The sequence below is a fragment of the Ambystoma mexicanum genome, chromosome 10 (assembly GCF_040938575.1).
Source record: "Ambystoma mexicanum isolate Mex_15411 chromosome 10, UKY_AmexF1_1, whole genome shotgun sequence".
NCBI classification, from domain to species: domain Eukaryota; kingdom Metazoa; phylum Chordata; class Amphibia; order Caudata; family Ambystomatidae; genus Ambystoma; species Ambystoma mexicanum.
Genome location: NC_090932.1, coordinates 846234175 through 846259938, shown reverse-complemented (window position 1 = coordinate 846259938; position 25764 = coordinate 846234175). Strand labels below are relative to the sequence as shown.

At 45.2% G+C, this 25764-nt stretch overlaps 1 protein-coding gene across 2 annotated transcripts in view; it reads right to left on the bottom strand.

Annotated features, from left to right (window-relative positions):
* Positions 1-25764, bottom strand: part of SERPINI1 (serpin family I member 1) — a 248935-nt gene that overhangs the window by 30525 nt on the left and 192646 nt on the right. For both annotated transcript variants that reach the window (XM_069618495.1, XM_069618496.1), the window contains exon 4: positions 15566-15760. In XM_069618495.1, coding sequence (XP_069474596.1) covers positions 15566-15760 — 195 coding nt within the window. The remainder of the gene's footprint in view (positions 1-15565; positions 15761-25764) is intronic.

Sequence of the window (25764 nt, the reverse complement as noted above, 5' to 3'; positions counted from 1 at the left end):
TGGTCACCACACTGGTTCAGTGGCAAAAGTACCTAGACTCCTGGTTCGACACCAAAAAGCCTGGCTCAACCTTCTGGAGTTGCAGGGTATTTGTAAGCTCCATTTTATACTTTTTTGAAGGCATCTTCATGAATTGAGATTTTACTACTAAATTCTTTGTCTGACAATCCTGGTCTATGCTTTCTCTGTGTTTCCCTTACAGTGGTGGGCTAGTAGGGTTTGTTTTCTGTAGTTCAGATGCCATTTATTATAGAAACTTGGACATTTTGATTTTGGAACCACCTAAATGTCATGGTGGATCCTGAGATTAAACAATTATACTAGCCACAGCCAATTAGTGTCATTGTTGGTCATCTTTGTGTCTAGTGATACACACCAACAGGTTAATTGTGTATTCATTTGTCTCAGCTGCGTTTTTCTAAAAATAGACAAGGGTGCAGCCAGCCCATGACCTTGATGTCTCTGGGAAACAGCCAAGCTCCTTTCTCAGAGGACAGGAAATCCCACACCGTAGTTGGGCAGGGATCAGAGGTTCAAAGGCAAGTGTATATCAGGACAATAGGTAATCATAACAGTGTAGGAATCAATCTTTTTGATGTAGGCAGTGCGACAGGCCTAGGGTTGTGGCCCGGTCAAGTGGGGGCAGGAGCCGAACACCCCTACAGGGTACGGGCATGAGGGCAGGCCAGCTCCCAGCCCCTCCTTACCATCCACGATGGCTGCAAGAGCACTGTGGGGACAAGAGGGGAGGACCGTGCAGGGCTGCAGCAGAGCACAGCAGGACAGGATGCAGACTGCAGGGCCACACCGAGCTCTGCCATGACCAGGCAGCCTACCACCCCCATAAACACAGAGGCTGCAGAATGCATTCAACAAGGCCAGGCGCATAAATGCCGTAGACGGTGACGAGGGCAGAGGAGCAGCCAGCAGCAGAATATCGCGGGATACGACATCCACGGCAGCAAGAGCAGAGGCTGCTGGAGACCGTGCAGCGGGATCACCCACTTAACCACCAGGGATCCTTTTAATAAATACAAGAGTCCAGAAAAACCATACCAGCAAAACCTCCACTAAACCACCAGAGACCAGATTACAAAATGATCTTCAAGAAGGCCTTCAGCAACCTTCTCTTGTGGACCAATAATGTGCACATGGGAGAAACGCTGCATGCCTGCGCGAGAAGGGCAGGCCTTACAAGCCTGTTCAAGCCTTTTGTAAGCTCTTCCCCAGAAGTCAGGTAAGTTGACCAATCCTGTGAGGGGGTGGGGTAAATGTGTTTAGATGATTCAGTATGGGATAGTTAGGGTAGAAAAGGAGGCAGAGGACACCCGAGACACCAGAGGAGACGAGAGCAAAGAAGTGCAGCAGCTATTGTTAGGTTATGTTACATGGCACTTGTATAGCACCTAATGCCACGGGTATGGCCTTGAGCTGCTGTGGGGTGAAACACCCTTCAGAAGACTATAGACTGATAAGATGTATGTTAAGAAAGGATTTCTAAAATGCATGCATGCATTTTTAGCTAGCACAAAAGGTGTAGGGAGAGCAGCAACCCATAGTTAAGCAGGTAAAAGAATGAGTGCTGTGGCAAATTGTCAGGGAAGTGGGATAGCCGGATCATTATGTCAACAGCTGGTCTGAATTTTCCATGGTCTCGGGTGTATTCTATTGTATTAGGCAATGTGTGTTTTGGGTCTGTGTAATCAAGTAGTGGTTGAGGTATGCAGGCAAGTGGGCTGTGCCCATGCAGGATAAGATGCATCAGTCTCTCTTCATTGGATCATCAAGCACACCATCACACCTGGATGACGCAGCTCGTCTTAAAGGCTTGTATGGGATGCCTTCAAAGGGGGTGGTGATATGTGCCCCCCCCACCACTCTCCCCCAACACCAGTCAACTCCTTAGGGGGCCCCAACATTCCAGTCAGGTGAGAAATCATTCCCCCAGGAGATGGGTGGCGTTATCAGGCTGTCGTAGGGAATAAAGCAAAACATGGCTGGAAGGTTTAGACTGAATCTTAACCTCTGGCATTGCTCTTAGCAACCCTCCAGACCATCATTCTTCACCTGCCAAGCCATTAAAGAAGGGAACTGAATCTGATCCCTTCTACACGAGACCACAGCAATGCCAGGTTGTGACCAAACAGTTTGGGATGGACAGCCAGTTGTGGGTTTGGACCGAGCAGGAGAAAAACAAAAGGTGTGGGAGAGGGTGCAGAAAGGGAGGGGAGGAACAAAACAAGCGACTATCATTACGATAGTGCTGGGGGATAGGAGGGGGGACAAGTAATGGGAAGGAGGAGGAGACAGACGACATTGCTATCATACTAGGTCCAGTGACAATTCTGATACAATGAGTTCTCAAAGGCAGACGGGGACACTGATGGTCCAGGGGCCAATTGTGAGCAGGATAAAAAGGTACAAACTGTAGGAAAGTCAGGGTTCCAGAGGATTTCTTGTCTAGCAAGTAAAAGGGACTTTGTAGGAAATGCCCTACATGCATTCCTGCGGTGAACGGTATGGGCGAACTCCCAACTACATGGATCACCTCCCTAGCCACACATTAGCAACAAAGCCTTTAGGTATGGTTTACCTCAAGCCACACAGTACCTCAGCAGTGAAGATGTTGCAGACAGATGCAGCAGCACAGGACCCGGTCTCTGGATTCTTGGTCGTGGTGAATAAAGCAAGGACACTGGATCGGTACTTCAGGCAGCAGTCGAGAGGCAATGCTCGTACCAAAGGATTCTTCAGGGCTTCTCATGGATTTGGGGCCCCTTTTCAAGGTACCAGATGAAGGACGGATGTCTGATCAATTTGCCTGGCTATCTCAGTCCAGAACTGAGGATGGGACTTCAAGGAGTGGAATCTTGCTTCAAGGGGTCCAGGTCTCAGCAATAATCGTTTTTCAGAAGACTATGCACAGCACACAAGTTCCAGGTCCCAGGGTATTGGTGGTTTGCAGCCCAGGAAGGTTACACCTCATCATGGGACAGCTCGAAATGCAGGTCTTAAGACTGATGTTCCCACCAGTCTATGGCTTTGAGTTGTCTTCAGGACTCCCGTCGCAACAAAGGACGGGTCAGCACAGGCAGCAGTTACACAGCAGGCACCACTGGTCACTGAAATTAGCTACAGCTGTCATTGGATTCAGCTCCAGTTGTCGACTGGTCTTCAGCTTCCAGAAGGAGACCATTTTCCAGCCAACCAGCACACAGGCTACATTTAACTTTGGGTGGGGGCGTGGTGGTGGGAAGGGAGGCCGGGGGGACCACCCTTCCCACAGCCAAGCCAGCCTCTCAATTAGAAATGGTTCAAGGCAGCCATGCCAGAAGACAAAGGACTGAAGTTCTGGCCACTTCCCTCTGTTCCTGCCTTCACAGACTCTGGAGCCTCAGCAGGCTTCTCAAAGAACTCCCACGAAGACAAAAGTCAAACCAGGAATGTACCCAGCCAGGAGGGCAGTAAGGCTAGGAAAGGACAAGCATACAAGAAATGGCTAAAAAATAAAGAATACAGCCACCATTCCGTGCACTACAGTGGCTGTGTACACAGCCTGAGTAAAAAATAAACAACATGAGTCAGTAGAATACATCCACAGGCATAAAGCTATGCTCGTCACTAAGCAAAATGTTACAGCAGTGATAAGGGGATACAGTGTATCCCCTCAAAACTCCACATAAGGTGGAGTGTGCTGAAATAAAATGTAGGATACAAATCTTTTCTTAGCTTGCAGAACATCAAGGCAATGTCGTCTTTGTCTGAATCCCCCTCCCCCTCTTATTCCCTCAGTCTGTGCTTGCAGACCCCCCCTTTGACCACCCCCACCTTCCTTCTCTTCCTTTCCTATTTTCTCCCCCGACGAGGACGCTAGTCACGTCCGATCTATGAAAGCCTCGTCAAAACAGGTTCATCCCTGTTCCTCCAAAACCATCAAGGACCACATTGACACCCTCGCTCCTGCCCTTGCTGATTTTTGCAACCAGTCGTTTGCCTCAGGATCCTTCCCCTCCCCTCTGAAGGACTCCCTTGTGCATCCTCTTCTCAAGAAACCCACAGCTGATCCTTCCTGTCCGGCAAACTATCACCCAATTTCCATTACCCCCTTTCAGGGCAAACTTCTGGAAAAGCTGGCCATCTCTCAGCTTAACCTTCATTTGATTCTGTTGGTTGTCTCCATGACCACCAGTCTGGCTTCAGAGCGGCCAGAAGCACGGAAACTGCTGTCCTCAATATCGGTGAAGATCTGCTCTCCAACCTTGATTCTAACATTCCCTCTGTCCTCATCCTGCTTGATCTCTTCTGCCTTTGACACGATCAACCACACCATCCTGCTCAACCTGCTTAACCATCTCTGTGATAATCTGGGTATCTTTGGCCTGGCTGACCTCTTTCCTCTCTGATCGACCCTCCCAGGTCCAACTGGGGTCTTTCCCCATCATCTATCTTCCTCTCCACCTGTGGGGTTCCCCAGGGGTCTAACCTCTCACCCTGGCTTTTCAACCAATATCTGGCAACTCTCGCTCACTGCATTGCGATTTTCTGCTCAAATTTCCAGTGCCACGCTGATGACAACTCATTTTCCGGCTGCTCTCGGCCAACTCCTCTCCCTCTCTCATCTCTGACTGCCTAACTGCCATTCAAGATTGGTGTGCCGCCAATGATCATTGAATGCCAGCAAGACGGAGATCCTCATTGGCACACCATCTCCATCCCTTTTCCCTCACTCTCTGGCCGGCCTCCCTTGGCCCTCCTCCTACCCCTACCTGCAAAGCTAAGAACCTTGGGGTCATCTTTGACTCCACATTTCCCTTCTCAGCCCATATCTCGAAAAAGTCAAACTTCCTACTGCACCTCCTCAGAGGTATTCTTCCTTTCCACTCCTTCCCTAAGAAGCTCTGGTTCTCTCTCGGTTGGACTTTAACAGCCTCTTTCTAAATCTACCTGTCTCTACTCTCCGCCCTCTACAACTTATCCAGAACAGGACTGCGAGACTTGTTCTTGGCCTCAAGCCCTGGGATCATAACTCTCCAGCTCTGAAATCTCTCCATTGGCTCCCAGTGGATGCAAGGATTAAATTCAAAACCCTCTGCATGGTCCCCAAGGCTTTCTGGGGCCTGGGTCCAAAATACCTTCAGCTATCCCTCCGCAAATAACTCCCCTCTCGAGCTCTTCGCTCCTCTACCTCAAACTCCCCCCGGGTCAATCGTTTTTCAAAGAAACGAGCTGGGTGTAGATCGCCATCTTCAGCTGGGGCCTCCCTCTGGAACAGCCTCCCTGCCACTTTAAAACTTGAGAACCATCTCCGGTTCCGGAAGCACCTCAAAACCTTCCTCTTTGCTTCTTCCTTCGCTCCCCTTCTCCCCTGCTGATCTGCTCTCTTGGCACTGTGCACCTGGCCACCCTCTGTCCCCTGGGCCCAGGTACCTGCTCACCCTGCCACCTTCCTGCACTGCCTTCTGGCCACCCCTTGCACTGGGAACTATCTGTAACCCATACAGCACTCCCCCACCCCCCCACCCCATTTTTCTTTTTCTGCACTTATTCAGACTTACCCAGTCTGCTGCCTTAAACACAGCACTTGCTGGCTGCATTACCACAGTTTGCCTCCATTTTCTATTTATTTGTATTCATTTTATTTATCTGCGCTGCTCGGCTCTGCACTTTCCACTCTTCCCCTTCCATGCACTTTCCCTTTCCCATGCACTTGCGTGTTCAATGTCACTGTGCCTAGTAAGATCGTTTTTATGTTGTGCTGTGTTCTCCTTTGCCTAGTCGCGCTCTGAAACACTTGTGTACGAGCGCGATACAAATAAAATATCATATAAGTTCTCCATGGTAATGAAGTGTAATAGAAAAGTTACAGCAACAGTGACAAAGGGGCTACTATGCATCTCCTCAGCACTCCATTTAAAGGTTGGGTGTGCGGATCTCACAATGGGAATTGTGCAAAGGATACAAAGTATGCTTCTACCCTTGGGAACAGTACTTCCAGCAAGGAACCCAAGAGAAAATAAAAGGAAGCCCAACAGGCTCCCCAGCAACACTGCACAGAAAATGCTGTGTGCACCAATTGAAAAATTTAGATACCCAAAAGGTTATGGGAAAGCAGGTTTCCAAAAATATGTATGAGTCGCAAAAAGGACTTCTGTGAAAAGAGTAAAAGAAAGGGTGAATGGGGATGGGCAGGAGGTTCCCACTCAGGAACACAGAAAAATAATCCACAAGTCCAACAAAAGTGCTGGGGATCTCACATGTGAAGGCGATTTGGCATAAATATGAAAATCTAACCCAACAATTACCACCCCAAACTGCTCGCGAGTAATGCCGACCTGGACATTACCTGCCTGTCCCAAGCTTCTTCGTGACCAGTGCAGATTGTGCATTCCCTCCTGCTCCTCTCAAACTAACCAACCAGATGCAGACTCTCTGCCTCAAAGCTCCTAAACCACTGAAAAGTAGTGCATGTGGTTCTGCCCCCCCGACCTCCCTTACAGAGCCCTAGTGACATGCAAGACCCTGCTCCTTACTTTTTGTTTAAAGACTAAGTGAACTTTAACATTGCTACTGAAATTCTTACCAGTCGGCAAAGGAGTTATACCGTGAATTCTGGGCCCAATTACACCTTTAGAATTGGGATCACTGCATGTGTAGTGTGGGGCAGGGTAGTCACTACTCATCCCTTTACTTCTGCGGAGCAGATGTCATTTCGTCATATGGAGTCAACTTCGTGAACAATTCCATCAGCTCTTTCTAGGACTGCCAAACAGGGGACATGGGCCAACTGACTCAGGGTTTTCACCCTGTTTTGGTGAGACTGGACCCAGAGTACACAGGGTTTCTTATTCTCCTCTTATGTTACTCCATGGCAGATCTTGCGTGATTTTATTTTGAAGAATGCACCCACAAAGGAGTACAGGTGGAGATATTGGGGAGTGGGAAATTGTCCTCATCCAGTCCCCAGGAGTTGATCACACTGGAGTCGAGAGTTCCCTAGCATTCTTTTTATAGGGTACTTCCTTTCACATTTGTGGTGACATCTGCAAGGATTTTGTGTGGGGCTGGGAGAAAGTGAGAAGCTAGACAGTTATTTACTGAAGTACCAGTGTGCATGGGTGCTGGAGTATCATGGCTAGTGGATAAGTGAGTAGGCCGAGAAGTAACTTGAAAATAAAATGGGCATATCAGCAGCTTTAAGCCATTCACTGTTATATGATCAATGACAATTTGGAGAAAAGAAACTTGGCAAGACTATTTTATTCTGGTCAGAAACCGAGGGGTTGGAAATTCAGGCAGCGCGAATGTTGCTGGGCATAGAACCTGGGTATTGCCTTAGATTTTGAGGAGACTGGCAGGGAATTTAAGGCAGAGGCACCATCTTGGCACTAGCTAGACAAGGGTGCTGGTAGAACTAGCAAGGATAAGCGAGCATTACTAGACCAATGGCGCACTCTAGCAATGACCAGTTTTTGTAGTCCTTACATGGTCTGCATTCCCGCTATGCTAGGGCTCCTCTACGCATGCCATACTGTATATTAGTGGAGCCTGTGCGATCCTGCGATTTCTCAGTCATTAGTGAACATGACCCTCATCCAATCCCTAGGCCCAAAACATGGATTCGGACAACTCCAAAGTTCCCACCATTATCTTGTAGTCAGTGTATTTACTGTGATGAATCTGTGGTCATCACTCCTTTCCCAGAGGCATCCTCATGAGGATGGCAGCTGCTACCCAATCCTGACCCTCCCTCAAATAGCCGACCATATGAGGGTTGGCGACCTTCATGAGGGGAGGTTGGTTTGAGACGATATCCATCTGACCCCTTGAGGGATGTCCCATCCATTCCGCATGCCTTAATGGCAGATTGTGGTAACCCCCTGCACCCAACCTCCCACAAGACTTGCTGATGGCATCCCACAATATCCTGTAATGAAATATCCTGTAATGACAAAGACGGACTATCTGTCTCATGTGTATGAGCCCTTTAAAGATACTGGAACAAGGAGGAATGGAGTTATAAAGAGCACTACTGCACTGAAGCCCACTCTGTGCTCTTAGTTGGGAGTGGCACAGTGGCAGGAGTTTTGAATCTCCAATAGCTGATGAAGCCAAAGCAGCCGACCAGAGCAGGAAGCTCCAAATGGACGGAGAAACGACTTGGCGAGAACCCGCAGAGGAGCATATCGAGGGCTGTGCAACGTGGCATGTCTGCTGTTCCCGCCAAGCAGACCAACCAGAGCCCTTGCGTTGCAAGGACAGTGACAACAGATCGCTGCCTCCAGACCACGCAAGCCAGCCAAAGAGCAGAGAAAGGACAGGACGTGCTCCCGACCTACAGCAGTGTTGTAGAAACCATGGAAGATCACAAAGTATGCCGAAGCAGCCGCACATAACTGGTGAGCCTGTGGGAGAGGGCGAAAAGTGTGAATAAGAAAGGGTCTCTAACTGGATATCAAAAGCGTGGCAAAGGCTGAAGCCTACAGTTTAATAGGAGTCCAAGACCCACACTCGAAATTAAGAGACTTGTGAACAGTTTGTAAGAAAGTCCTGGTAAGGGAGTACACCAGGCCAAACCAATTGTGTCAAACAAATCTTAAGGGTAACCCAGGACCTTGGCATTGTGAATTGAATGAACTGTATAAGTAAGTCCTGGTAGGAGAATATAGCAGTCTCATGTCTCGCTTCGGGAGCCCCCTTCTATAGGATCACTGGCAGCATGTCCACACGGAGGGTTTCTTCTCTCAACATGGCATCTCTTGCGTCAAGTGCAGGTCTAGTGGTCAGAGAAGGCGGATGCAGAGGCTTGTCTTCCTTCCTAGTCATTGGATCTGCCCCCAGCCCGGAAATCTACAAGACAACCAGGTTTCCAAGTGTTGCTACTGTTGAAGCAGACCGCTCCGTCAGTTAGTTCACCGTCCTGGGAGCAATTCTATCTGTCATTGTCTCTACGCCCTTCTATGCTTGCCAACTACTCACAGTTTACCTTTTTTTTCCACCTTTCCTGGTAAACATTTTGAATGTTTGCGGCATCTAATGTCAAGAAAACGCTCCCAGTACTGCTCATGTCATTACAGAGACAGACGCCGTGAGACTGGATGTCATCTTTCTGACAGAGAAGCTACTTAACAGATCCTGCAGATATTCCCTTCGATTCATTATATTGCTGGCGCATAGTTCATACGCTTTGCACTAGACTGTTGATGCAGTCGCAATCTCTTCCGGCTGCAGGATTAGACCATTTTCAATGAGATCCGTAAATATGAAGGATGTTTTATTGTGGAAGCCACCGCCTCTCTCCCCATCATTCCAGCTGTGTCCCTCCGACTAAACAGTCATCAGCAGCCAGATGTTGGATCACTAGGGTTTTGGTACCTGAGTTTTCCCTAGGGTTCTTCCCTTTCTGAGAATACCAGTCAGAGGGGGGTAAGGGCTCTGGGCAATACCTTGCATATCTTCCCTACTCTGCTGCAACTGTTAAGGTTAGTGTATATTTGAGCTATACTGTATTATCCCCAACACAGGCGGAGTCGAAGTGAATTGCAAATAACTGGAAGAGTGAAGTTCTCTTCTTAAGTTTGAAAGCACTAGGTAGTATTTTGGAACCTTTGTTTTGCTAGAAAGAAACCTGTGGAAGAGACATCGCAAGGAATTGTGAACACCATTTAAGTGGGAGCCTTTTTGTTGGAATTGCGTTTTGTTGAACTGGAACATGCGTGCACTTTTCAAGTCAAAGACATTACCCGTCGCACCTTAGAGTTCCTTTTAGAATGCGAGGGCCAAAATAGGATTTCAGACACAGGACATCTTGACATCACACAGACCCTTGTTTTATGTAGAAAGTCTATAACAATCGACTTGACTCCCCTGTGTCTGCGTCTCACTCCTTGTTATCACATTACACACAGATCTTCAGTTCTTTGAGGCAGTCAAATTGCATGCTGAAAACCATGCGCATTGGTCACAACAATTCTTAAATCAGGGCGTATATTACTCCTGTAACACAAATTGGTAGTTGGGTGGGACGACAGGTACCATTCCGTTTAACACAGAAGACAAAATCGCAATTTGATTAATACAAGGACCCTAATCCAACCAGTTGCCTTACAGGATTAGGGCCCTCTACTACAGATGGGTTTATTTTCCAAGGGCGAGGGCTTCTTGGTCTATAGTCACTTTAAAAAAAAAAACCTTGACATTTAGCCCCATAGGCAGGCACAAGCAGGTTATCTACAAAAGTTGTTGCAATGATTATTGGTTCTAAGCAATAAAACAGTTTATTAGAATATTACACTGCTTTGCACTAGAAAGAATATAGTGCATTCCTTGTACGGACTGAGAAAATGCTTTGTGTTCAAGTCAACCCTAGGAGTTAGCAAAAAATGTTGACATGGTCTTTAGTTTTTGCTAATGCCAAAAAGAACCACTTGGTGCAAGATCTATTGGTTTGGGGCAGAACGATGGCATTTGTTCCACCTGCTTCACATCTTGGCATTGTCATTTATTGCTAGATGTGAATGTTGCAATTTATATTAACTGCCTTGGTCATTCTGATAGAAACAACAAGATTAGTCTCCATGGAATAGTATTTGCTCGCTTTACTGATCATGACATCACCTTATTTTAAGCTTAGAGGAGGAAGGTAGCGGTCACATTAAACTGATTTATTGCAATCCATGGCCAGCAGAGCTGGGACAGTTTACTTTTCTGGGTCACAGAACACAGACAATGGAACTTGCTCAATTGAGTGAAACAGAAAACAAGCATTGGCAAAACTAGTATTTGGTGTGTGCACACAATAACAGATGTGCTTTTGGGAATAGGTGAAAGTGCATTTTCAATGTTTGTTCTTTGACTTATGCAGTAGTACAAATGGGACTAAAGAAAAAAGTGGAAAAACTTTTTGGGGGTTCACAAAGGTGTTCTGTATTTTCAGACATAGCAACTAACATGCCTGGAAAAATTAACAGGGAATAGAACTAAATACATACATTAAAATGGGTAGAGGTCTAGACAGCATTTGCACACACAAAGGATGCGTAAAGCTGTGCTGCACATGGGGAAGTATGCAGCCATAATAGCACAGTTGGATGGACTCCAACCCTTTAATAATGAATCCTGATGAGTTTTTCATTGAATAAAATCTATTTTAAGTGGACCCCCACCCCCCCGACCCCTTGCTGGACAGTCCTTTGGCCAATGTCACAGTCTGATCAAAATCTCAGTACTATTCATTTTATTGTATTTTTTACTTTTATTAGTACAAATTTAATTGGTTTTAAACATGCAACATTGAGCACATTCCACGGATAAGAACTAGAGAGTCAGACATAATAGAGCCAAATTATAAGCATCCAGAGCAACCGTTCTACATGAATTGAGTTTTCAGGCACACCCTTTACTGACCTCCCATTTGTTCCACATTTCTGGGACTTAGCTGAACTGAACTGTGTTTTAAACTCACATGTCCACGTCTACAACCCATTTGGGGCCAATTGGGCAATACAGTTTAACAAAGAATGTGAAGCCAATACTTAAGAACTAGAACAGAAGTAGTCTGGGGGGGCGGGGTGGTAGTAGTGAGCAGAACAGACAGTGTTGGATGTCTCCAACACTGCCTTAATGTCAAAAGCATGGTTCTGGTGTCCTATTGGATTCTTCGTTTGGTTCGATAGCTCAGTGAAATCCTTAAGACCTTCAGCCCTCGCTGCAGGATGGGTGCGCTTCACCCTCTGCTGGAGAAGTATCAGCGTCCTGGGGCCGGGATACGTAGTCTCGATATGGGATACCACCACCTCGACCTCATGGATCAGCCTCCTCCCTCAGTATGCAGTTACAACCATGTCCACACTTTGCCAGGATCCGCAAAAAGGTGCATAGTCTATTGAGGTAGATCTTAAGCTGCGCTGGGAAGAAAAGAGCACTTTTTTTCCTGGAGACTGGAGCTTCTTCTTGACCGAGTCTAATGATTGACAGGCTATCTGGACTTTAGCACCCTTAAAATGTTATTGGTCCTCTAGCAAGCGCCATCGGTAGCAAAGCGTTGCGGTTGAAATAGTTCAGTAATAATTGTCAGATGAGGCTGCTGGTGTATTCAAGCCTGTGGGGGACTGGGCGGCTCTGATGCAATCATGCAACAGAACATTTTTCAGAGACTCGTGGGTTTCATAAACTCAATCAGCAATTTTTCCAGTTACATTTACATGCTAGGACCCACCGATTTCTCGAGAAGGCCAAGGATATGAATATTATTTCTGCAGGCTCATCCCCCTCTCCTCCACCCGCCCCGCCAGTGACTTCATCCACTGCGTAACCGAAGAGCCAATGCTCTGGCCAGAGTTACATATTAACAAAGTGAGGTAAGAATCGGAGCCCTTCCATTGCCTAGGTTCCACAGTGAATTGCCCAGTGCAGGCACACGGCCATAGTTTCACAGGATGAAGCAGTGTTGAGATAAAGCAGCCCCCGCACAATATCACTCAGAACTTTCTTGGCGTGCTAGGATTGCTGTGGTCGTCACCCCCGCAGGTATCCATAAGTTGAGATGTTTGAGATGACAGCATCCAGCAGGAGAGGGCACACACCAGAACGCACCCGTGGGTTTTCCTGCACAGAGTCTGCTCCTCAATGGTCCTCCGCTCCGGGGAGCTCCCGCACCAATCATTCGCCCTGCAGAACTCCGGGTCCTCTCTGGCGCTGCCACAGGTACTCTCCACCCATCTAACATAGGCAGAGTGAGCAGGTCAGGTTCCACCGAAGATCCAAGTTCGAACAGTGCCATGATGGTGCTCAGCAGCAGGGGCACCTGCCACACCATGAGGTTCTTGATAGCCACCAGAGTTTCCCACGAGAATTGGTCCAATCATTCCAATGGCGTTCCCAGCTCTTCCAAACCTGGATTCTGCTGGTTTTTATAATCAGAAAAGGATATTCAAAAACAGGATAATGATGGCCTGGACAGAGCACAATGGGCTCACGTCCTCATCCGCTCGCTGCTCAACAGCATCCACCCAGTACTATTCTTTTTGCATTAAACTCCCAAGTTTCAGCTGTAACCAAGTCTTGTTATTTTCTTCGGAGATAAAGAAAATCCTTCCTTAACGCTCCTTTTCACACAAGGTGAAAGTTGACGGTTTCGTTTGGCCATGCTTGGATTTTAATAATGCAATCTACCTCGGCCTACCCAAGTACATTACTAGGATTCAAATGGTTCATAACAGCAGCTAGGCTTCTAACAAAGTATAGGAAATATGAGCACATCACCCCAGCACTTCATTTCTTCACCGACAGCCAGTGAAGAGATTGAATTTTGCACAAAAGTATGTGTGTTGTATTAGAAAGTCTTCAACATCCTATGGCTACTCCTTGGTCGGTAAAAATTGGCAGGTATACTACTGCCTGCTCCTTAAGATTAAAGGGTGACAGAAGACTGATCGCTCCAGGATACCAATAAAGTGCTGGCAGATGCTCCTTCCTGTTTCGGGCATTCAAACTCTGGAATTCTCTCCCCCACCGAACTTTGAAAAGAGAATCCAGCATGCTACCATTTCGGAAGAAATTGAAAACCTACTTGTTTAACTAATTTCTGTTATATTTCAGTAGCGCTGAGTAACCGCCGAGAGATTGCTGAGCTTTACAAAACCTCCACATAACAAAACGTCTCTGATCTCAATTAGAGGGCAACTCAGAAGCCCTTACCATGCAGCCCTGGCTTAGGGTATTGAAGACAGGCAGCAGGCCAATGTAATGCTTTTGGAACACTATACTGAGATTGCTTTAAAAAATATCACCTTTTTCCATCAGAGTACTTGTTTGATACTGCATTGACCCAAAGCTCCTTCAAGTGATAATGTGAGCATATTAGCTCTATTGCAAAGAAGGAAAATAGCTCAAGTGATCAATGCAAAACCTTCTTAAACCAATTAGACAACCTACATATAACCGTCCCGAATTTTGAAATGGTTGGTGGGCAAAACACGAATGTCTTTAGGGGTCTACAAAAGAGAAGAAAAAAAAAACCCATGTAGGGTGAAAAATTCGAGCAATTTCTGATTCTGCAACTGAGCAAGCCCTACCTCCACTTTTAACTTGCGGAGCACATTGTTTTGACCCTTGTGCAATTTTAAATGCTTGGAGGTGGTGTTGTGGGTAAACCCATTAATGAGGAATTGAAGGGCCAAGCATGTATACAAATGTTGCTAGTCATTGTAAAGCACCAAGGGCACGTTGTGAATCATAGCAACACTCCAAAATGCCCTTTCATGTTAACAGACAATATTCGTTCTTTAACTTGTGATAGCAAAGCCTGATGTAGGATAGCAATAGCAGTAGCACGATGGGCCATTTTATCGGAAACACGTCATTTAATGGAAAATTATGGCATTAAGTAGCCACAAGTTAACAGCTGGCAAACTGTGCTGGTACCAGGGCAAATGGCAGTGTCTGGCAAATGCCCGCCATATGCTTATACAAAAGTGCTTGCTGTCCTTGTAATTCTGCGCTGTAAAATACCAGCAGTTAGTATTAACTAATTGAACGGTGCTCTGTATTAGGCTCCAACAGAAACTTTAGTTGCTTTTGTTTATAAAAGCAAATTAGCTTAAATTAAAGGGATGGATAACTGAAAGGTTGACAGAGGATTTTACCAAGTTTGAGGATTCTCTACTTCCCTTATGGAGTAGAGCTCGGGTGTGGGGAGGTATAATTTTTATTCATTTCTTTAGATGTAGATTCCATCTAGGTTTGAGATTTCCACATGGCTGTGCAATGCAACATGCAATGGTGTGCAGTTTGTAGTTAGAGCTGTATGGTGCCTGAAGAAAGGGGGTCAGAACACCTACATCATTTGCAGACCACTAGGGTAAAGTGGTAAAGATTGAGCGATAGCAGTGGAAATGACCAGTCTGGTCCTGTCCACTCTTGTTTCTCTTAGAATGCCAGATCGGTTTCATGTTAATGTTAGTTTAGACATCCAAACACTGAGAATTTAAGCCTTGGATTACCATTGCCACTGCCGATTGATAGGTTTGACCCAACATGGCTTATAACAAGTTGAATTTCTACTAAACACTGCCCATCTATTGAAGGGGCAGTCTCTTGGATCAGGCTAATTTCTTTTAGCAACTGTCAGTCCAATCTCCACCTCCAAATGGATCAGGGATATGCGCAATCTGTCAATGTTGCAATGCTCATCACACAAAGTGCAGCTCGACGTTTGCCCTTGTACGCTCCCTGACCAGGCCCAAAGACTAAAGACTTTTCATTTTGTGCATTTTAGGCTGCAGTGTACCTAGAAACAGTCTACTTGAGATGAAACAAACCTGTATTTGAACAAGCTAGGTTATTTCTATTGTGCAGCTAAAGAACATTTCACAATTCAGGCTTGCCTAAAAGAATATTGAATACCAAGCTTGATAAACCGCAGCTTTCTAAAAACAGCAACTTTTCCATTTATCAAGTTGTTTTCTGGCAAAAAAATAAACATCTCCACAAACACTAAGCTATATAGCAGTGCCATTGTGAAAAGTCACCAAACGTTTGATTGGAAGTTGCAACAATAGTTTCTTACCATAGTAAAATTCTCCTTGCTGGTACATCATTGGAATTTGCACTTCACTTTCATCATCTTTAGTGAAAGAGAAGGTCCTTGTGTTCTCTGGTCTAAATTGCGACTTCCAACTGCCCTTAAAGTAAATGGCATTGACGAGGGTCAATCGTGTAAGATCGCTAAAGTCACTTGATGCAAAGAGATCTGTTATGCGGTCTGTGAAAAAACAAAAATGTCAAACACATTAACAGGTGAAATCTAGTCGTTTGTTGATGTCAGATCCACATACATTTAATAGTAACATCCTTAAAATAGATTGATCGTAAAAGCAATTCAATTACTATCAGAAAGTTAAACTCCACGTAAGCCAGTTCAATAATGAATTGGCTACATTGCAACAACAAAAATCTCATGTCAAATCAAGTTAATAGTAACAAGGGCAATTAGCCTCTAAGCACTTACTGTAAAATGGATATTTAAAGCCTGCATTTGTGCCACTCAATTTGTAGAAAAATGTGTCAGTGATCAAATGTGGTAACAGGAACCAACCTGGGAAGATAATGGTCTAACCCAGCAACAGAGAGGTTAAGCATGGCAGCAAAAAACCTGCTGAACAGCATCCAGTCTATAGCACCAAGGAACGTGAGAAAAACAGCATTGTGATCAAAACGTAAGCACTTGCTGGGTCAATGGAGTTGAAACAATTTGAAACAACGCAACGTCGACAAATGCAAAATAAGGTGGCGGGCGTGGGAGGAGTGGGGGTGCGAGAGAAGAAAGGGCCAGGGGGCTTTTCTTTAATCAGTTTCAGCATCCCAGCAGAACTGGACGGTCCCCTTTTAGAAACTTGGGTTCAGATCAATTTTCTGGACTGTCCCAGAAATGGAGACAATTACTGATGTGGCGTGGTAATATAAATCATAATACAGCGTCATCAGTATTCAAATCACGCACAATCTCTAGCAGTCTAGTCATTAGGGACTGGTCTATGTTTTGGCAATTTGAATAAAAAGGTGGGCGAATGCTACAATGGCAGTACCTTGAGTGGTAGATCAAAGGAGGTCACTCGGCTGCAGGTGAAACATCCAAGAACCATAGGTGGTTCCACCTGCAGGGACATTACATTGCAAATTTCTCATATGGCCACCACAAAATTGCTTAAAAATAGCCCTGCAACACAATCCAAAGAGACTGCGCATAGTTGAAGCGGACAGCTTTATTCTGAAAAATTCCATAAAAAGCATCACAAAAGAAAACCTTGCATATACCAAAAATACGCAGGTACAAAACAATTTAAATGCACGATATGGCATGTAAAATATGTTCAGCGAAATACACATGTTCCATAAGTACGAAATTATATATTGTCGTTGCCTTACCTTGTAATTCATGCACATTTCATAGGTTAAGACCAGATAAAACCAATATGCCAAACTTTAAATAATGGATTACTGATCTAGCTTAGTTTGCGTTTTAGAATATTTATAAGCCAAAACGTCAAATGCCAGAACTAGATGAGATACAACTACTTGTATAATCACAGCACAGTACCAGGACACCACCTTCGGTAACAACTGCTTTTAAACAAAGGAACTAAGCATGGTCTTCTTAAATTGATAAATATAGGACACAAGAGTAGAAAATGCCATATATCTTCAGTGGGGACATTGGCACAGTGGGCATGATGTAGAAAGATCGGACTTTCAGTTTTTAATACATTTGGCGAATGGTAAAATAGCCAAGCACCGTTTCAAATGGAGCTGAATCTGAAAAGGATAGGCTTTTAGAGAACTTTCAAAAGGAAAGTCTTGTTTAGATGTCCTAGTCAAGCAATGTTGGACACATACTTTAGATAGCAGGTCCTCCAATACACATTAATGGTAAGTGTCTTTGACAGTCTCGATGTAACCGTGCATATTATCTCCAGATTTGTCCCAGAGGCCCTGCCATTTTATAGCATAGAATAGCACGTGTATGTCTTGCCCAAGGCCATACTAAAGCTTGCATCAAATGTAATACCCAGAGCATGGCTGTTTTCCAAATACAGCCAACTCTAGTAATCCCTAGATACAAAGCAATAATACTGGTTTAATCTTAGCCATATATTGTATGTCGGTGTAACCCAGCTCCAAAGGTAAAGCTAGCTTTGGGGTACTATTTGCCAATTCGTTTTTTTATAAAAACACTCAACAAGTAAGCGACTGAATATTTGTTAAGCCCTAAATCCTAGCTCCATACAACACAGCTGAGGTTACTTGAGCCCTATATTACACCCCCATGCTGGGTGTTTTTGCATGTCCTCCAAAAGGTTCAGAAAAGAAAAGAAGTGACCTATTTAACATAATTTTGCAATATGTGGGCTCCACAAGCCCTTACCTTTTAACTGGACGTCCAAATAGTCATTATCTACACAATCTATCCTGTCTCTTATGAGAAATTATCATCCTCTTCATCTTGGTGCTATGACAGACCGGGATAATTGTATTATTAATACAGAGAGCCTTTTCTTCACAGAGAATAAAATGCTTTTCTAACTTTCAACTAACTCCATGGGTATCCTTGAAATTATAGCTGCATCATCTGCAAATCAAAGCGCTAGCTTCTCACCAACAAGGTCAGGGACATCCACGGAGCACTTGGAAAACTGTTGCTAGATTATTCACAAATAATGGAGAAAAGAATGGTGAAAGGCCACAACCTGTACACCTTGATTTACCTCAAATGGATCGGTGCATTCACCACTAGGACACCACCTGATATATGCAGTGTTCCCTTCATATACGTTAATGTTTCTGGTGCCATCTTTAAATCCTTCAAAGTCAACCATGATTTCCTGCGATCTAGAACTATTTTAAATCTACAAAAAAGGATTAACAAGTTCACCACTCAAGACTACGTACGTCAAGTAGCATAGCAGGTCTAAACGTCTGCTCAGTAGTCCCTACACCCTTTCTAAAGCCTGCTTGGCCGTTTAAATAATGTTCTCCTATCTATTAAGTCCACAAACGACCTTACATAAAGTTTCAATTAACATGGGCTTGTAGTTTGATCTCTTAAATATAGGGACGATTACAGCCTTGCGCCAGGAACTTGGCATCTCAAACAGAATTATAACATCCTTATGGTGTTTTCGCAAAGCCGATTGGTCAATCTGCGGGCTATACAAACTGTTATAAATCAAAGAACTATAATAGCACGGAAATGTTCTAGCCGCATACCCGAGTCGTCTGAGCCCGCACCAGCAACAGTTAATCTTTTTCTTGCATTCCTGTGTATGCCTTACGTGGCCCCGCCCTCTCACAGAAGTGATCGCACCGTTTGCTAGGTTGTCTGTAAGATCAGACCGCACTCTGCTACAACACTACCGCACTGCAGAAACGGCTACAATGGTCTACATTTTTCAACATTATATTACAACTATTAACTGCTAACTCTTGCCTGCATTCCCCACCTTGTGAAATACTGGCGAGTTACTGCTCACAGCTGCATTTACTTTCCTCGTTTAAAAACTCCCACCCCCACCCCGCTGCCAATTACAACCCTATAAATGCATTTATTACCCATTTCTATAAAATATATAGAGTGTTGCAGTAGCTATATAGACCCACAGCTCAGGCTGTACCGGGCGTTATGGAATAGCCCTCCCTTCTCTCAGGTCTTTAACTCAGTCTTCAGGGCACATAACATCCGGTACAGCCCTCGCTGCAGATCTACAAAGCTATATTAACACAAATGAAAAGCTTAGCTAATAGGACCCAAATCATCGTTTTAAAAAAAAGATTATAGTAGTCCATCCGGTCCAGGAGCTTTATAATTTTTCTGTGCCAATAGTGCCCATTCGACCTCCGATTCAATCAACAATGAATGGTCAGTGCCATTAAACATATGCAATATACCCGCCTCATAATCGTCTATACAAACTCGAAAATAAACCTCCTCAAACTCGTTCCACCAACCAGATCCAGCTATGGACGAGAACGCTCTTCGACTCAATTCCACTGTACCCGTGGTTACGATTTTCCAAAAATCTTTATTAAAACTATACATAAGCTTTTTCTAGAGCAGATAGGTTTCTTTTTCCCCTTATGGAAAATGTCAGGCTTATATTAATTCCTCGGAAAAAGTGTGCGTTTTAAGCACCTCCCTAAGGTGGCCTCAACCTTTTGCAATCACTATCTTACCACGGGAAAGAAGTGTCCCGTTTACTAGTGGTGCATGTATATGGAAAGGAAAAAACAAAAAATAAAAGATCAGTCTCATTACCATACAAGCGGCAATAAAAGCCAAACTATGAATAAAAGCAGAACGAGGGCAGTGTTGAGGAAAAGGAAAGTTCCCCGGCACGTGAGACATTAAGTTCAGTTTGAAAGATAAGAAAACCAGGTGAGAACAGATCTATATCTATAATATCTATAGAAAGCCAAGGATAGACATCACATTCTAATAACTTTGAAATTAAAGAAAAAGTAAGATGCGGGATAGGACACGAGTTAGAATGATGGGATAAATTAAATAGTCGATTTTTGGGGGACAAAGCAGTGGTTTGTTTGAGGATGGAAAGGAGAATTTGAAAGAAGCCCAATAATGATATCAAGGATAGTAATATTTGAGGGAGCAGCTGTGGATTACTCGGTCTAAGCAAAAGGACTCAGTCTTCTTATTCCCTAAAGGGGGGGGGGGGGGAGAATCAGGGGGGCATAAGAAGGTAGAAAAATGGAGCTAAGATTGACGATTTTAGAAGTAAAAGAGGAAGCGGGTGGGGTCAAACCCTCTTAAAAGGACAGTTTTTTTAAAGCGCTCTGGAGATTTAATTAATAACCATTTGAGAAAATTATAGGCAGCCCTAGGGCCGAACAAAATGGAAAATCATTGAAGTGGTGTGGCACCAATGAGGCTGATCAAGCAATAAAAGCCCAACTGTTGGGGAAATGGACCTTGAAGACCTGCACCAACCACCGTGTCCCTTAACTATGAGGAGAAACCTCCCGGACAAAGGAAAGGGCAGGCACTGACCGTCCAACCAGGCTCTTCTGCATTTGGTGAGAGGCGCTGGATGAGTTGGGCCCAGGCAATGCAGAGTGCAAACTCTGCAGCTGTGTTTGGAGGCTGCCGCTTGAGCACTAGAAATATCTTTCTGCAACAGACCCTGTGCATTCGTAGAGTGCTAGAGCGGAGCCCTGGGCGAGGGGTCCTCTAGCTGGCCGGAAAGGTGAGACTTTGGTGCCTAGCAGAGATGGAGGCGCTGTAGACGTTACTCAACCATATTGAAAGCCAGTTGATTTAGAACCAAGCTTTGGCCTTCGTAATGGGACTATATCCAAGTATTCCCCCAAATTCTATTGGTTTATCCCCATGCACATGAAGTTCTCCACATTTAAATTATATCTAGGTAGCAGGTATATTGGTCAATTTCAATAACAGCAGTGCTAGGGCAGCACCCATAAGTAGATGGACTGTTTACTTATCCAGATGTGCACTACATGGATTACTTAAAACTAAAAAAAGTGATTGGATGCAGTATAATAGTCCCTAGATCTACCCGTGCTCACGACAGTCAATGGCGGATCATGGAGCCCAACTGCACAAGATTTATAGAAATAAAGAAGACTTCGAAAATGTAAGATTCCCAAAAAAAAACCAAAAAAAAAAAACCAGGAAACGACAGGTTAAGAAGTGGCCATACACATTACGCCAAAAAACAAATGTATCAAGGATACATACAGATTGGGTTTAGAATGCGATCTGGCCATTAAAGAAATTTGGAATACAAGACAAAGAAAGTCATTCACAATGGAACATATGCACTGTACCCTGCTGGAGAAAAACAAGAGGATCCAGATAGCACAGCCTAACTCTATAAATAGTAACTGCAGTTCTACAAGATGACTAGTTACTCCAGGAGTCAACGAAATAAATGAGCATTTCTGGATTCCAAAAAGAGAAGGCCAGCAGGTAGATAGTCTATTTTGTAAACCTCCAACAAAGTAGTCATTAAAAAAAACATAGGGCCAAAAATGAGAGCTGAAACTTTAACTTAATTATTTATCTTTACAAAGATTTCTCAGTCTTCTCCAGATGATGCAGGTGTGATTAATTCAGTTTGACCCTTCTCCCCAAGGGGGAGCCACCTCTTTGGGAGTAGGGAGGTGATCCACTACACAGCAACCTCCCCTAGGGGACATGGCAAGCAAGAACCCACTGGGGAAGTCACCCTCCCCTAGCACAAGCAATGCCCTAACAGCAACACCCTCTACCCATTCCTTACAGTCAGACATGTTTATATGGAGACTAAACCTTAACATTATATGCAGGGTCACTTTAAGGTGAGGCTGGGTTTATGACCTGGATATGGTGCCACCTTTCACTGAACACCCGTACCAACAAGATTGTTTCTCCCAGTCCACAGAGGAACTAAAATCTACAATGAAGTCAAAGAGATGGAGAACATCTGTCGAGCAGGACGGTACTCAGCCAAGTAAAGCCACTCCAGATACGAGTCCCACGCAGGTGGGCGAAAGAAAGCTCTGAAGACGGTAGAATCAGCTAGCACCATTGGGCCACTGAGGCAGGGGACACAGGCCTCACCATCACAGCAAGCAGACAGCATTTGGAAAAGCAGAGGTCGCTAATTCCTATACAGGGAAGCTAATCCAGACTGAAGCCCAAGATGGGCGAACCAAAAAATAAATACTACGGGTGCCAAAGGAGCCCATAGCCTGCGAAAGACCAACTGAGGAATAGCAGGTGTGTGAGACCCATAGCCCGCGAGGGGCCAAGTCAAGAACCTGTCTGGTATCAAGAGGTGCCAAACAAGGAATTGAAGCGCTAGAGACGTCCATCACCAAGGACAGGTGAACCACAAAACCAAGAGGCCTGCATACACCCATAGCCTGCGCGAGGCTTGCTAATCAAGGAACCACAAGGGTCAGAAAGATCCAAAGCCCACACAGCCAACCGAGGAGCTCAGGAGGCGAGAGACGCCCATAGCAGCCAAAGAACCACCATAACCTGGGCCTTAGAAACCCATTGCCTACCAGATGTCAAAGAGAAGCATACAACCAACGACAATGAAGAAAACACAAGAGATACATACAGCTATAGCCAGCTAGCAGTTAACCAAGGAAGAGCAGGGGAAAAACGCCCATAACCCAAGAGGAACTACCACAAGTGGGGCTGGAAACACCCACTCCCTACCTGAGGCCAGAAACCCAGAGCATCATGGAAACATTAGATCAACATTCTTGGTAGTTGTTGTTTCAAGACCTAAAAGGACAAAGTCCAATGGCCCCAGAGATGGGATAAATGCAGGTACCTGGCAGAAGCCTTTGGAGTGGTCTGGGACATTTAAAGTTAAAAGGAAAGTCTTTTCAAGCAAAGAGTCTGCATTTGCTGTGAAGAGACCCTACAAAAGTCTTCAGGAGACTCATCCACTAGTGTGTGGGGAGGGAGGGTGAGAAACCAGCCTCTACAAAAGTCCCTGGGTGGAGTAACCCTGAGAAAAATCATCCGATTAGAAATCTTTTCTATCCTTTCTTTCTAGAGTAGGTCAGTGATAGGCAGGTTTTGGGCCGAGCACTTCACTTTCATTGGGATATTTAGACGAGAACCCTTTGTTTTTATTTTGTAGCTTAGGGAATTAATCTTAGCGATATGGAAAAGGTTATTCTTGACGTTTTCTAATAAATGTCTGTTTGAATCAGGTCTGTGTCCAAACTTACTACTACACAGGGTATTCAAGAACACATTTTAAGCTCTTCATGGATTGGACAATTGAAAATACTTTTGGTTTCCTGGGGCACTTGCTTTGCTTTAATGGGAACAAAACAACAAAAAAAACAAAAAAAAATAAAAAAAAGTCTTCCAAAATGTGAAAACCCCACTGATTGGGTAGTTTTTCATAATTAATGTGATTACATTGGAAATAATGTAAGGCTACAGTCTTAACGCAAGCTTCTTCTAGATGCTCCAGTACACCAGATTTCTTATGGAACAATTCTATCCCACCATGGAGAAAAAGACTGATCCAAACATTAGCAGTTTCGTAGAGGGACACATTTTAGGACTGAAGCTGAATCTTGTGGGTTCGCTCTGGTGGCAACCCACTTCTGGAGATACTGGCCAAAGCCCCATCAGGATACCTCATGCCAATTGAACCCATCAAACCCCCCACCAATTGGTCCCTTTTCACATGGCTTTAAACTGCAATAAATACTGTGGATGGCTCAATGCCCATCTGATGGATGTTTTCAGAGACCAACCTGTCTGGGGGTACACAAACAAGGTATCGAACACTACAAAGACATTGGAGAGTCTGTAAAGACATTGGGGGGGGGGGGGGTGTTCTAGAAGCAGAGCACCCCGGCCAAGCTTCTCTAAGTGGTAGCAATGGGCGAGCAATCAAGGCTTAGCTCTCAGGAGGTGATGCAGGCTGGTTCTTAAGTACAGTGTCGTCCCCAAGCCCCCACAAAGGAATGTCCACACACAATGTTATATACACACACACAATAACACTTTGTGCTCAGGCAATACTATAATAAAATTATGTACAATTTCTACGAGTTGACTCTTGACTCCTTTAAAATGCACCAGCTGCTGACAGTTGTAAATGACAGAAGGAAAACAAGTTGGGTTAAACAATGGCAGAATACTTGTCACTATCCAAGACACAGGTGTGTGATTCCCCCCCACACCCCCCCCCCCAACCTGGGCAACCTGTAAATGGAGTACATTGACAAGCCCAGTCCATATATTGTTTATCAGAGTCTTGTTCCCTTCAAAAATGTTCTACAACACCAATGTACCTGGTTTAGCAGAGTTAGTCGACAGATCCTTCTTGAGTGAACTCCCTTTTAAAAGGAAGGAGCCATGGAGGCAACAACATGGTCGGACCATGAACTACTGGTGGCAAACTGTTTGTTGCCTGTCTACCCGAGATCTTCGCGATGGCGGTGTAATAAGCTCCTTAGAGACCCAGTTTTTCGGGAATTCATGAGGAAAGAAATTATAGCATATTTCGAAACAAACGACAATGGGGAAGACGGATATGGCTGTGGAGCTGCGAAGGCCACCTTTAGGGGCCTCCTGATAGCTGAAGGCTCTAGGCGTAAGCGTGAAAGGGGCCTAGTTGAAAACAAGATCCGAACAGACTTGGGTGCCCCGAGAGCCAGGTTAGGCCTGCCCGGGGAGGATCGAGAGGCTAGTGGAGATTCAGGGAAAAACGCAGGCACTACACATGGTCCTCATAGGGGAAGTCATCAAGAAAGTGAGATTACACCAAACAAAGGTACTATGAATGTGGCGATAGAGTGGGGACCCTCTTGGCACATAGGGCATGGGGATGCAGAATGGAAAGAGGGGTGGGTCTTCTCAGAGATAAGGAGGGTAAGGTCTGCAAGGGTCGGGAGGAAATAGCAGAGGGCTTCGCCAATTTTTACAGCGAACTCTCCACCAGACAGGAGGGCGAGTCACTGGATGATATCCGGACTTACCTGGCTGAACACCCCCTACCCCGCTTGACACTGAACGCAAGGCCTTGGAGGGGGCTAATATCAGAGGAGGAGGAGGCAGAGTGAGCCATCAAGAGACTTAAGGCGGGAAAGGCCCCGGGGGTGAGATGGTTATACAGCTGACTTCTATAAACAATGTCAACCCATCTTGGTGAAGCCACTGGCCAAATTATTCAACCAAATCAGAAACCAGTATTCGAGCCCACCAACGTTTCTACATGCTCTTATCACTGTACTACCCAAGGCGGGCAAGGGTAGAGTAAGTCGTATAAACCTCTCGCTTTTGAACTTAGATGCCAAGATCTTTGCCAGAATTCTTTGCCAGAATCCTGGTGACTAGAGTGTTGCCTCCCCTGCCTAATCCACTCTGACCAGGCGGGATTCATCCTAAACAGACAGGGCTCAGATAACATGCGTAAAACCCTTCCATGTGCTCAGCTCGAGGACGGTCCGGGAGGAGGGCCGGTCTTATTGGCCCTTAACGCAGAGAAAGCCTTCGACAGGGTCAGCTGGGCTTTCATGGGGGAGGTTTTCTCTTCTCTGGGGATGGGGCCGAGGTGGCTAGGCTGGATGTCGGCGCTATATTCTTCTCCATCGGCCAGGGTGGTTGTGAATGGGACTGAATTGAGGGGGTTTCCCCTGGAGCGAGGTACGGGACAGGGATGCCCACTGTCCCCCTCAATATATGCATTGGTAATGGAACCTTGGGCAATC